Below are 14,610 nucleotides of genomic sequence, written 5' to 3'. Positions count from 1 at the left end.
CCGGTGACTAATAAGCACCTTTACATGCAGGGGGGTTGTTTCTGCCTACAACGTCAATTCTGGAACTTCGAACCCGCACCCTACGCCCAACCACGCCTGATAAGCCATCCCAGCAAACACTTCCTCAGTTGGTGCTGTGCTCTGGTGTGCCTCGCCACACGAACCCTGCCTTTTTCAGTGGCGCGGACGACACCGACGTCGAGCACGGGCTGACAACATATTAAAGGGTAAGCGCCCACCACAAATGGGACGATCCCGCCAAACGGAGCAACAATCTCTTCTATCTCGCGGTTGTCGCCAGTCTCTGGTACAACAACCAAAATACTCACTTTCCTACGTGGTCTTCGTTCAAGGCCTCTTTAGTGGCGGTGTTTGGTCACCCTGCAGTGCGCAAGCTGCGAGCGGAATCGCGTTTGCGAGAATGTGCACAGCAGCCGGGAGAATCATTTACCATCAACATTGAAGATGTACTAGATTTGTACATGAGAAATGTCTTAAATACGTCGTAAATACGAAATGTTTTAAAAGGGATAGAGGGCGATACTTTCAACATGCTACTTTCCAAGAATCCGCAGTTCGTGACAGATATCATCACTCTATGCCAAAGCTACTAGGCGCTACGCAGGCATCACTCTTTCACACTACGCCTTTCCTCGCGTGACAACATCATTGTTGGTTTGGCTACTACCTTCGACCAGTCAGCGTTGCTCGCTGAAATGAAAGCACTTGGTTGGGCGGAAGCTGCACGCCAGTGCTCCTTGATATCCTTCGCTCAGCCGCCGCATCCTCAACAGCCCACTTCCAATTTTATGACTCCGCTCCGTTGCACGATCGAGCGGGAAATCGCGAGGTCTTGCCGGAGCAGAGCTAACATCTTCTTGTGCCTGCACCACTAAGCTTCGCTGACATAACTGTGCCGCCCCAACAGGTCACGGTGGTTGCACCACTCAGCTACGCTGAAGTCATCGCCAGGACCCAGCCACTCTCTTGATGTATGACAATGACATTGACAATAATGTTTACTTGCATCAGTACATGACACGAGGGGCATGCAGAAAAAGCTGCCACATCGACAGCTTGACGAAGCCGCAGGCCACCGCATTGGCGTTTGCGCGGCGTTAGCCACCACAAAGGTAGTACATCATTGTTTACAAATGCCATTTACACAAAATTGAGCATGGCGAACCATGCGACGCAAATGAAAAAAAAAAGACCTGCTTTAACAAATGGGCATAGTAACAACGCTCTAACAGATGTGCTCTAACAACGGGGCATGCCTTTCCGTTCTGCCGACTTCGCGCCCAGGCTCCGACTGCCGCTTCCCGTGCAGTCATGTCATCAGCCGCCTCTTAAAACAAGTCCTGTAAGATGGATGGGACCTGCCCTGGCGAGCCCGTGGCGCACTCCCGACAACCGTCAAATATGCTTTGCGTGTGGCTACGCCGGCCACATCGCACGTTTTGTAATCGTGCGCAGCCGCTTAGCGATGCACCACCCGTGGCAAGCTAGTCCAACCGTCCATATTACGGCCCCCCGTCGGCTATGTCGCCGACCTAGCGCCCGACGACAACTACCAGCCATTCATCTTGTCCACGTCGTCGCTCACTGTCGCTGATGCGACTTCGCCCCGGTAACTGGGGACGAGCAAAACTCATCGTCGGAGTCCAAGAGGGAAGGGCTATGACAACGTCGAAACGTGAAAGTCCTCCCCGCAGTCCATCGAACGTAATCGAAGTGTTTGTTGACGGTGTTCGCGCACCTGCAGTCGTGGACACTGGAGCCGCCGCATATGTTATGAGAGCTTTTATGCGAAGCATACCAGCCGCACAACCGCGCTCTTCCTCGCTGCGCCACGCGCGGCTGCGTAGCTACCATATGACGTCATAACAGCTGCAAAAGCGGACGCTCAACTGGTGCGCTCGCTTGCGGCCGCGTAGCTACATAGCCGGGTCTCAGCTCGTGCGCTCGCCTGCATGAGTTAGCCAACCAACAGCAGTTCAGCAGGCTAAACAGTGGATCAACAACTAAAATAAAGGCTAGTATGCTTCGCATCCTGGGCTAAATCTTAGCTAAGCCACAGCCATTTTTGCCGCTTACTTCGGAATGCCACGACGCCCCTTTCCGGACTGTCCCTTCGCACCGCCAGTCCTCAGCATATTCACCTCTTGGTGGCTTGCACTGCTCGTGTTGCCATTGCCGACGTTCTATACGCCATAGAATTCATCATACTTTCCTTGTGCTCTCATTACGTTATCCTATGCTGAGGTTTTCTCTCGTGCCACAATGCCGTTAGCCATTGCGCACGGGTTAAATAGAACTCTCGCCACGGTTATATTTGCCGCTCACTGACAATTCTTCGCTTCCGGGGAAACTACTTGTCGAAGCTGACACCCACATTCCTCCGAACTCCTAAACGGTCACCCCATGTCCTGCAGTGCAACCTCAGACACTGTTGCACTACTGCCTCCATCTGACTGCTTTCTTACTGGGAAAGGTATACTGCTTCCTTTGGTCACGGTGGAAATCACACAGGGCTAGAGCACCATTTTAGTTTAAAACCCGTTTCCATAGCCTGTCTTGCTGCTCCGAGGGGAATATCTTGGCAATGTAGAAGCGATCGAAGAAGTTCAAGTTAGGGACTTGCCCAATGACAATACCTCTGCTGGTTCCAGTGCCCTTAGTGCTGCTGCTACGTATGGCCTATCGCCCAGTGATGTGTTCGGTTCTTCTATGCCTTCTATGCACGCTGACGAAGATGTTTTAATGATAGTCGGAAGAAGACGATGTTCTGTTTTTCGCGCTCTGTCTACCATCTTGTCGGCTGTTATAATTATTTCTGTAAATACACGTCTGACTTTTTTACCCCGTGACATTTTTGGTGGAGCTTGCGGGATCATTATCAAGACAGATTTACGCAGCGGGCGCTCCTTGGCTGCATCTCCAATGCCAGCTTCAGGCGAGGATGCTTCGGGCCCGTCAGCACCCATGCCCACTGTCATTCTAGCACAGCCCTGCGACCCAGGAAACTTTTCTGGCACCGACAGCACTGATGTGGACGACGGGCTTCCACTATATGAGCGGGTGAGCTCCAGCTACCCCTGGGACCAGACCATCATGCTCGCTAATTTGATATTTCACCTCGTGGGCACGGCACGCGTCTGGTTTCAGGCCCGCGAGGAGTAACTTGCCAGCTGGGACATTTGCAAACAGAAACTCAAATATTTGTTTGGCAAGCCTGTGGGACATCAGCGCGCCGCCCAGAAAGACCTCGCTTCGCGTGTCTAGAGGTGCACTGAATCCTATCCCACGTACATCCAGGATATGCTCGCTCTGTGCCGAAAAGTGGATCCTAAGATGCCCGAATCTGATAAGGTTGGACATGTCATTAAGGGCATAGCCGATGATGCCTTCCGCATCAGCAGATGAGGCTTATACCGGCCCCGCAGTCTCAGCTTTTGTGCCTTAACCTGGGTCGGATGCCAACTGTTTTATATCCTATCGATACTGACCCGCAACTGCCATTGAGGCCACGTCCGTATCGTGTATACCTTGCAGAGCGTCGTGTAATCAACGAACAAGGCAACGGCATGCTTCGCCGTGAGGTGATACATCCTTCCAACAATCCATAGGCTATCATGTCGTCCTACTTACGAAGAAAGATGGTTCTGTGCGATTTTGTGTGGACTACCACCACCTGAACAAGATCACTCGCAATGACATCTACCCTCTGCCGCGCATAGACGACGCGATTAAGAGTGTACAATGCGCACAATTCTTTTCATCTCTAGATTTTCACTCACGGTATTGGCAACTACCAATGGCAGGCGCCCATCGGCCGCAGGCAGCTTTTCTCACAACCGACGGCTTATACGAATTTAACCTAATGCCTTTTGGACTATGTAACGCGCCCTCAACCTTTGAGAGCATGATGGACGCTGTCTTGGGCGGCTTGAACGGGCACACGTGCTTGTGCTATCTTGACGACGTTGTTGTTTTTGCTCCTGACTTCACCAGGCACCTTCGACAGCTCCTGTCTGTTTCAATGTTTTTCCCAAACGCAGAGCTACAGCTAAGCCTCAAGAAATGCCGATGTGCTGCTCGGCAGCTGAGAATTCTAGGTTACGTCGTATCTGTTGTGAATCAGCATGCGCCGCTGACACGTATTTGTTTTGTTAGATTCACCGGCCATGCCTCTTGTGAATCGGCAGTGGCTGCGGCTGACGTCACAAGATAAGGACTATAAAAGCAACACTAACCTTCAATAAAGCGTTCGTTCTTTGGCAACTGCTTCTCGAGTTACTTCAGTGGCGACGAGGCTGCCCACCACCGGGCCGTGCCTGCTCCATGGCGGCTCACGCCGGACCACCGGGTTTCGACGAAACGGAAGACAGTTGGGACGCCTACCAGGTGCGTCTGCAGTCTTACTTTGAAGCCTATGATATCGTCGACTCGAAGAAACGACGAGCCCTGCTAACGGCAGCCTTAAGCACGGCAACAGTCGGCATAATAACGGTACGGTGCGCGCCGGCGAAGATTCAGGACCTTACCTATGAGAAGCTGCTTGAACTGCTGGCAGAACACTTTGCGCCACAGGGCAACGAAATAGCGGAGTCTTACAAGTTCTTCACCAGATGCCAGCGTCCCGACGAGTCAACGAAGGACTTCATTGTGGAAATTCAGAAGAAGGCCTGCAGTTGCAACTTTGGCGAAGCGCGGGACAGGATGCTACGAGACAGACTTGTTTGCGGTCTACGTGATGCCGGCGTTCGTCGGAAGCTTTTGGCCAGACCTTCGCTGACGCTGAAAGAAGCCGAAGATATAGCGTTAGCAGCAGAGATGGCAGCTCTCAACGTTGATCACATGGAGAGCACACAGGATTATGGCGACGTCCATGCCGTGAGGAGCAAGATGCAAGGTCAACCGTATTACCACAAGACTCATCCGAGCACTTCTCGACTAAGCGAAGACGTCGTTTGCCCGTGCTGTGGTAGCACTAAGCACAAGGCAGCAAAGTGCAAGTTTCGCCGGGCGGAGTGTTTTCGCTGCCGACGTAAAGGGCACCTAGCTAAGATGTGTGTATGGAAACAAGGGGTGGCCCTTTGTGAGGACCATTCTTCAGAGAGCGACGGCAACGAACTTTGTCTAATGAGTTTGTACACTACGTCGGTAAACTTGGTCAAGCCTGTGGTTCGCACCCTCTGCTGGAGCGGAATTCCGCTGACAATGCAAGTGGACACCGGATCGCCTGTCTCCATCATTACGTGGAAAACATACTGCAAGCATCGGCATGCCTGGCCTGCGACCCGCGAGACGTCCTTGAAGTTGTCCTGCTTTCTTGGCAAGCTGCCCGTGAGGGGTCTGCTGAAACTTCCGGTCTCGTACGCGGGAAAGACCCTAGATGCCACTCTAACCGTACTGCAATGCGATGGCCCGAACTTGTGCGGGCGAGATGTCATCAGCGCATTTCAGCGTAGCGGAAGGCCCGTCTTAAGCATTCTCGGCGAGGAAACCTCCGGTGAGCAAAATGTCCCTGACAGTACTTTGGTTAGCGCACTCTTAGAGGAGTTCGGCGATTTGTTTACGCCAGGTCTAGGGCTAATTGATGGCCCCGCAGTCCATTTGCGGTTGCGGGAAAATGCGTTGCCGCGGTTCTGCAAAGCACGTTCTGTGCCGTATGTAATGCGGGAGCAAGTGTCAAATGAAATAGACAGGCTTGTTAAGCATGGCATTCTCTCGCCTGTCGACAGTGCGGAGTGGGCCACACCTTTGGTTCCCGTTATCAAAAAGAATGGTTCCATTCGGTTGTGTGGTGATTTTAAAGTGACCGCAAATGCTGCATGTGTCACGGAGCAGTACCCATTGCCAAAAATAAGGGATATCTTTGCAAACCTAAACGGTGGTGAAGTATTCAGCACCATCGACTTGAAGGATGCTTACAGTCAGCTGCCGCTTGACGAGGAAACGAAGAAGATATTGGTTGTAAACACTCCGAAAGGCCTGTTTTGCTTTAATAGGCTTCCTTTTGGTGTAGCCTCTGCTCCTGCGATTTTTCAGAGACGTATGGACGGCATCCTGCAAGGCATTCCGGGCATTCAAGTATATTTGGACGATGTGGTAGTCGCGGAGAAACGCGGCAACTGTGAGACGCTGCGTGAAGTTTTCAGACGTTTCCGGCAACACGGTGTGAAGCTGAATCCGCAGAAATGCAAGTTCCGACAAGCAGAAGTTGAATTTCTGGGACATCGTATAAATATGAACGGATTGTTACCTAAGATGGACAACATTGCTGCAATAATGGAAATGCCGAAGCCAACCGGTGTTGCGGATCTACGGGCGTTTTTGGGCTTCGTGACCTACTACCACTCATTTCTGGGAAACTTGGCTACTGTTCTAGAGCCACTGCATGAACTGCTAAGAAAGAACACACGCTGGCAGTGGGGAGCGAGACAAGATAACGCGTTCCGAGCAACAAAGCGGCTGCTAGAGGAAGCTAAGTGCTTGGCGCACTACGATCCAAGTAAGCCGCTTATCTTGGAAACCGATGCGTCGTCGTGTGGCGTCGGCGCAGTGCTATATCACAGAGTAAATGGGCAAGATCGACCAATTGGGTTCCGGTCGCGAACGCTTTCAGCTGCTGAGCGTAATTACGCGCAAATTGAAAGAGAGGCATTGGCAGTTGTCTTCGGGGTTACAAAGTTCCGGGAATATCTGCTCGGGAATCATTTCACGCTTGTGACAGATCACAAACCTCTTCTGAGCCTTTTCAGCCCCGACAAGCCCGTTCCCGCCATGGCCGCTGCCCGGATTCAGCGTTGGTCCCTCTTGCTGAGCGCCTACAACTACAAAATTCAGTTCAAGCCAGGAAAGACGTTGATTCCTGCAGACACCCTCAGCCGTTTACCGGTGCGGCAGGAGCATAACAACACTAAGGCTGCAGAAGATGACGCTCGTGAGTACGTTCTTCTGACCGATCACCTCAATACCTGTCCTCTGTCGGCGAGTGACTTGGCTAAAATGACTGTTGACGACAGCGACCTCGCGCAAGTCCGCAATTACATTCAGAATGGCTGGCCACGGTACTTGCAACCGGCTCAGGAGCCGTTGCGCGTGTACATGCACAGGAAAGACGAACTGACGTACAGCCATGGAATTGTGTACTGGGGCCATCGAGCGGTTATTCCAACAAGTGCGCGGCAGTCAATGCTGCGTATGCTGCATGATGCACATCAAGGGATAACGGCTATGAAAAAATTGGCACGTTCTGTTTTCTGGTACCCAGGGCTCGATCGGGACATTGAGAAGCTGGTGAACGCGTGTCCAACATGCATAGAATGGGGCAGCATGCCTCCTGCCCGACAACCCGTGCCTTGGCCGGACACAGAGGAGCCATGGTCTAGGGTCCATGTCGATTTTGCGGGTCCTGTGGAAGGTAACATGTTGTTGATCGTGGTTGATTCCCATACGAAATGGATCGAGGTTACCGCCATGAAGACCGCCAGTTCGGCAAAGACAATTGAAGCACTGCAGACTATGTTCAGCCGGTTCGGTTTGCCGAGGACCCTGGTAACGGACAACGGGCCGCAGTTTACTAGTGAAGAGTTCAGGGCATTTATGAAGCGCAATGGCATCGCTCATGTGCGGACAGCTCCCTACAAACCGCAGTCTAATGGCCTGGCGGAAAGAGCAGTACGGACTGTCAAACAGGGGTTAAACAAAAACACACGCGGCAGTTTGCAAGCTCGGCTGGACCACATTCTTTCGCATTATCGGCGCACTCCCTTGACAAATAGGCAAACCCCAGCTTCTATGCTTCTCGGATATCAGCCACGTTCTTTATTGCACAACGTCGTGTCACGACCATTACCTTCTGCAGGTGCGTGCAACAGTGGCCCACCGCTGAGCAAAGACGTCTGGTTCAAGAACTACGGAGTGGGTGACAAACGGAAACCAGGCTCGTTAGAGTCCACCGAAGGCTCGCGAATGGCAACGGTAAAGACAGCAGATGGGGAGCAACATCGCCGCCACCTCGACCAGCTAAAAACCAGGAGGACCAGCGTGGGAGGAGAAGCGATGGAACCCGAGGCCCCCATGCAAGCAGCAACGACTAAAGGCAGCCAGAACGCAGCGGCAGACTCGCAGTCTCAAGGACACGACAGCAGTCACAGTCAGGCTCAAGTAGGCACCGACATTCGAACGCCGTCAGACGGGCGGGCCGAAGCCGAGGTTGCTACCAGAAAGCCACAAGTGACTGACCGGGCTGAAGTGACACTGCGTAGGTCGAAGCGGAAGCCCCGGCCCCCGGACCGCTTCACTCCTTAAGGGGGGAGAATTGTTGTGAATCAGCATGCGCCGCTGACACGTATTTGTTTTGTTAGATTCACCGGCCATGCCTCTTGTGAATCGGCAGTGGCTGCGGCTGACGTCACAAGATAAGGACTATAAAAGCAACACTAACCTTCAATAAAGCGTTCGTTCTTTGGCAACTGCTTCTCGAGTTACTTCAGTATCCAAGGATGGAATTCTCCCCGTTACAGCCTAATTTCGGGCCGTCGCCGAATTTCCTAAGCCAGCGTCCGTCATATAATTTCGCAGGTAGTTTCATCGGTCTGTTTTCTTACTTCAGACGCTTCATTCGCAATTCCGCCTCCATCACCTGTGACGAAGCTCCTTAGAAGCAACGAGCCCCTCACTTCTTGGTCGTCCCAGTGCGACGAGGCGTTCACAAGGCTCCGTCGTTCGCTAACGTCCTGGCCAATTTCGTGCCATTAGAATCCGACAGCCCCTACCAAGGTGCACGCAGATGCCAGTGGTGTTGGCCTCGGTGATGCTCTTGCCCAGCTCAAACAGGGGATTCCTGAATATGTCGTGGCTTATGGAAGTCGTACGCTTACGAATGCTGAAACCTATTCCAATGTGGCAAAAAGAACGCTTGGTCATCATGTGAGCTCTCGCCAAGTTGAGGCCTTATTTGCATGGCTGTCCATTTGATGTAGTCACACAACACCATGCACTATGCTGGCTGTCGTCCTTGATAGATCTCTCAGGTGGTCTTGCCCGATGGGCACTTCGCCTGTAGAACTAGGATATTCGCGTGCTGTGCCGCAGCGGACGCCAGCATTCTGACGCCGACTCCCTCTAGCACTCTGCCTTGCCTGACGACAATGTCTGCTGCTCACTATTCCACTTTACCGTTTCTTCGCTCGGCCTTAGAACCATAGTGTCTGAGCAGCACAAGGGTCATTAAATATGGTGCCCACATTTATAGACTCTTATAGACTTTTTTGTGCTTCATCAGCACCACCAACGACTCGCACGCTGCATCGTCAAGCTCACAATTTCGCCATTGCCTGGCAACCTCTTTCACCGACGCAATTATAAACCCGGTGGGCGCCAGTGGTCATTAGTAGTACCTCCTAGTTTCCGTTCCGACATATGCACAGCTTTCCACGCCTATCCACAGTGTGCCCACTCGGGAGTTTTCTAAACTTATCAGCCCCTTCTACAGCGGTACTACTGGCGAGGGATCTACAGCTACGTTGAAAAGTTCGTTCGCTGTTGCCCCAATTCTCAGTGCCAAAAATCTCCACCTCTCCTCTCGCCAGCCAGTCTGCAACTGTTACCCGGTCGCTTGGGCGCCTCGGCATCAATTTTTACGAACCCTTTACCCTGACATCGGTTAGAAACCGCTGTGCCATTGTGGCGGTTGACCACCTCACGCGATACGCCGAAACTGCTACCCTCTCGGCAGCTACAGCGCGAGATGTTGCCTCCTTCCTGCTTCATCGATTCACCCTGAATCATGCACCACCTGAGGAACTGCTCAGTGATCGCGGACGTGTCTTGCTATCCGATGTGGTTGAAGCCATTCTTAAAGAGTGTAACGTCGTTCATCGCAAAGCTACGGCGTACCATTCTCAAACCAATGGCCTTACAGAACGCTTCATGTGTATGCTCGGCAACATGCTTGCAATGTACATCACCTCTGACCACGCAACTTAGGGAGTCATTCTGCTCTTCGTAACCTATGCGTACAACACAACGACTAAGAGTATCACCGGCTTTTCACCCTTTTTCTTACTGTGCGGTAGGCATCCGTGGCACAGCATGTACACAATTCCACCATACCGGGTGAACGCACCTGAATGTGCGCCCATTTCTTCCACGGCCAGACATGGTGAACAGTGTCGCCATCTCGCACGGGCCTTTACCTCCAGTGCTCAAGAGCGCCAGAGCAGCACTCGCGGTGACACCACCTCTGCACGCACCTTCCTTCCTGGAGCGCTTGTGTGGCTTTTCATTCCTTCCGCTGTACCTGGGCTCTCTTCAAAACTACTGCCCAATTGTGAACGGCCACACCGTATCGTCGAGAGTGCATCCCCTGTTAACTACGTGATGCAATCCATTGAACCGTGTTCGGAAAGGTGCAGTCATTGACGAGACATTGACAATGTCCAACGCCTCAAACCATACGCACTTAGTGAGGATGAGCGAATCCGCTCATAGTGAGAAGCCCTTAGGTTTCCTGATGGCTCTCTTTTCGTTCTCGGGAGTAATTGTAGTAAAGCAGAGGGAACTCTATATTGGGCCATCCTCTCCAGCGCTGTTCTCGAGCCGCTCGTGCTGAGAGTCCATGCTCAGCTCTAACGGCCGGTCCCAAACATCTGTAACCAATAAACCACTGTAACATATATATATATATATATATATATATATATATATATATATATATATATATATATATATATATATATATATATATATATATATATACATATATATATATTGTACTGAAGGCACTTGGCAGTGGGCATGGTGCTAGTGGATGAGAAGACGACGACGAGGTGTGCTGTTTTAAGCCTACCGCTGCAACCTAGAGCTAGTGCTGCTAGGCGAACACCACCCCCGTTGCATTTGGTGGAGCTGCTGGGTTTCTCTTCAACATCCTGGAACTCCGCAGTCGGACGCTACTACCAGTTGTTACAATGGATGAACCGGGACCGTCCCAGGCTGCTGCTCCCGTGCCCCCGGCGATCGTCTGCTCTGGTGTTATCCGCCAACGCGATCCGGCTATATTTAGCGGCACAGACGACCACGACGTGGAAGACTGGCTCGCCGAATATGACCGTGTAAGCGCCTATAAGAATAGGGACGACCGCGCCAAGCTCACCAATGTCATATTTTACTTGACTGACGTGGCCCACCTATGGTTCCGCAATCATGAAGCCGATTTTACCACCTGGTCGGCTTTCGCGGCGACTTTGGCTGAGGTCTTCGGCCGTCCCACAGTTCGCCGGCTTCGCGCTGAGCAGCGCTTGCGTGGTCGAGCTCAACGCCAGGAAGAGACCTTCACCAGTTATATTGAAGACGTGCTCTCGCTCTGCAAGCGCGTCAACTCATCCATGGATGAAGCAGACAAGATCAAGCACGTCTTGAAAGGCATCGATGAGCATGCCTTTCAGATGCTCGTCGGGAAGAGTCCCCGCACTATTGCCGAGGTCATACAGCTTTGCCAGCAGTACGACGAGCTGCGCAAGCAAGGTGCATCAACACGCGCTGCTCAGCAGGACACTGCAGATCTCTCCCCGTTGGCCTTCGGTCGCGACGCTGCCGACATCTCTGCCCTAATGCCGGAGATAAAGCAGTTCATCCGCCAGGAAGTCGTACGACAACTCTCTCTGGCGAATAGCGCACCCGAGCCGTCGACAACCCTGGCTCCTGCGCTTCGCCACGTCATTCAGACGCAAGTTGCCGCGGCGCTGCCATCTGCCCCTCTTCCGCAGCCTGCAGCTGGACCGCTAACGTACGCTGACGTTGTCGCGCGGCCTTACACTCCTCCGGCTCCTGATTCCTGCCAGGCCACCGGCACCTTCCATGTACCGCCGCCACCTTCGCGTCCGATAGTCGTTCCTTACTCGGCTGCTGGAGCCCCTGTCGTCAACCCGTGGCGAGCACCTGATAACCGGCCAATATGTTATTCATGCCATTTTCCGGGCCACGTAGCACGATTCTGCCGCCGTCGCAGCCCCCGTTTACCTGACAGTGGGGGTGCCTCAAGCTACAGGCCTGCTCGACTTCCGCGTCAGGACCACTCTAACCTTCCTCCGGACACCTCTTACAGTCGCCTCCCCTTCGATTCACGCCGGTCGCCTTCCCCACGTCGCCGATCCATTTCCCCGATGGTTCGCCGACCCAGCACAGCCCGAGAGGAAAACTAGCAGTCGCAGTTCCAGAGGCAAGGACTGCGTTTCCGTCGAACATTTCAAGGCCTCATTCTGCGCCGGTGAACGAAATTGAACTGTCCGTAGACGGCGTCACCGTACACGCACTTATCGACACCGCAGCCGCCGTTTCTATTATTAGTGAGAAGCTCTGCCGCAATTTGAACAAAGTGACCATTCCCCTTACCTCTCTTTCTCTGCGTACGGCAACCTCGCATCGCATTCAGCCTTCAGTGTCGTGCACAGCCCGGGTTGTCATTCAAAGCGTTCTGCATGTTATCGAATTTTTCGTCCTGCCTGGTTCCTCGCACGACGTTATTCTTGGTTGGAATTTCCTATCTGTGAATCAAGCTCTTGTCGACTGCGCTCGTTGCGAACTTACGTTATCAGTGCCGTGTTTTGACCCTGACGACTATTATTCTCCTAAAGTTGTTGCCGCCTCTGACATCGATATTGCACCTTTCTCCGCCGCTCTGGTTCCTGTGTTATGTACCTCTGCTGCGAACTCATCTGTTCTGTTTACGCCGTCGACCACTTGCGCGCGCCGCCGGAACTTTCTGCTTCCGTTAGCTGTCGTCACTTTTTGCGAAGGTTCTGCTGCCCTTTACGTGTGCAATCCGTCCGCCTGCCCATCATCCCTACTCCGCGGCGAGTGCCTGGGTACAGCTGAAGCTTTCGATAGCATTCTCCCGGCCACCATGTGTGGTGATACGGCATCACTTCCGATTTGTGCCGTAACTCCTGCCGCCGCGACCGATGCCCCTGTAGACGTCTCCGCTAGTTCCGTCGACGCAGAACTCACACCTGCGCAGCACACCAAAATCATCAAGCTCCTCCAGCGTTTTCGTGCCTCATTTGACATAGGCCAACCATCCTTGGGCCGGGCGTCCGCAGTCGTTCACCGTATCGACACCGGCCAACAAACACCATTGCGCCAGCGTCCGTATCGTGTGTCGGCCGCTGAACGCCGTGTAATCGACGAGCACGTTGACGACATGCTGGAGCGTGGTATCATCCAGCCCTCTAACAGTCCCTGGGCATCTCCGGTTGTCCTCGTTAAAAAGAAAGACGGCTCCATTCGGTTCTGCGTCGACTATCGCGGCCTTAACCGAATAACGCGCAAAGATGTATATCCTCTGCCGCGCATCGACGATGCCTTGGACAGTCTACAGGGAGCGGAATTCTTTTCCTCGCTGGATCTTCGCTCCGGGTATTGGCAAGTGCCAATGGCAGAGGCCGATCGCCAAAAGACAGCCTTTGTAACACCTGATGGGCTATATGAATTCACCGTCATGCCGCTCGGCCTCTGCAACGCGCCTGCCACTTTCGAGCGAATGATGGATAGCATTCTTCGAGGGCTGAAGTGGAAAACGTGCCTCTGTTATTTGGATGACATTGTGGTTTTTTACACCGATTTTGCGACGCACCTCAGCCGCCTCGAGCAAGTCCTTCCGTGCCTCTCCACTGCAGGACTGCAACTAAATTTGAAGAAATGCCACTTCGGCGCTCGCACGCTTACTATTCTCGGTCATGTAGTTTCCAAAGACGGTATCCTCCCGAACCCCACGAAACTTAGCGCCGTAACCGAGTTCCCGAAACCAACCACCATGAAAGAGCTTCGCAGTTTCATCGGCTTGTGCTCATATTTCCGGCGCTTCATCCGTAACTTTGCCTCTATCATCGCCCCCTTGACGCAGCTTCTCACCGGCAGTTCTGACCTATCAGCCTGGTCCCCGGCATCATGCGACGACGCATTCCAAGAACTGCGACGCGTTCTCACCTCTCCTCCAGTACTGCGACACTTCGATCCATCTGCACCAACTGAGATCCATACGGACGCTAGCGGTGTCGGGCTCGGCGCTGTTCTTGCACAACGCAAGGATGGCTTTGAAGAGTACGTCGTCGCGTATGCCTGCCGCACCCTTACCGAAGCCAAGGCGAACTACTCGGTTACTGAAAAGGAATGTCTGGCCATCATTTCGGCGATCGGAAAATTTCGTCCTTATGTGTACGGGCGTCCATTTGACATCGTGACCCACCATCATGCCCTATGCTGGTTATCTTCCTTAAAAGATCCAACTGGTCGGCTCGCCCGCTGGGCATTGCGCCTACAAGAGTACGACATCCACGTTGTTTATCGCTCCGGCCGAAAACATTCAGACGCAGACGCTCTACCCCAGTCACCCCTGCCCTCCGGTCCTGTCCACTCGTCTATTTCCACACATGGAGCCTTCGCCCTCAACATTACCGACATGCCATCAGAGCAGCGCAAGGACCCATGGATCTCTTCGCTTCTTGACTTCCTGTCTAGCCAGTCGCCAGCGCCAATTTCTCGGACGCTCCGTCGTCAAGCAGCGCACTTCATCATTCGGGATAACCTGCTGTACCGCCG

General features: G+C 53.0%; 2 protein-coding genes across 4 annotated transcripts in view; one reads left to right on the top strand and one right to left on the bottom strand.

The window, feature by feature from the left end:
• Positions 1 to 14,610, bottom strand: part of LOC135898223 (uncharacterized) — a 311,361-nt gene that overhangs the window by 273,430 nt on the left and 23,321 nt on the right. The window lies entirely within an intron of this gene.
• On the top strand, positions 4,137 to 8,483 carry LOC135919086 (uncharacterized). The gene is made up of 2 exons (XM_070538322.1): positions 4,137 to 6,949; positions 7,874 to 8,483. Exons 1-2 carry the CDS (start codon positions 4,345 to 4,347, stop codon positions 8,317 to 8,319), a joined length of 3,051 nt encoding a protein of 1,016 aa, XP_070394423.1. The 5' UTR covers positions 4,137 to 4,344; the 3' UTR covers positions 8,320 to 8,483.

Source organism: Dermacentor albipictus, chromosome 5 (assembly GCF_038994185.2).
Source record: "Dermacentor albipictus isolate Rhodes 1998 colony chromosome 5, USDA_Dalb.pri_finalv2, whole genome shotgun sequence".
NCBI classification, from domain to species: Eukaryota; Metazoa; Arthropoda; class Arachnida; order Ixodida; family Ixodidae; genus Dermacentor; species Dermacentor albipictus.
Note: the sequence above shows the minus strand (reverse complement) of the source record. Positions and strands in the feature narration are given on the sequence as shown.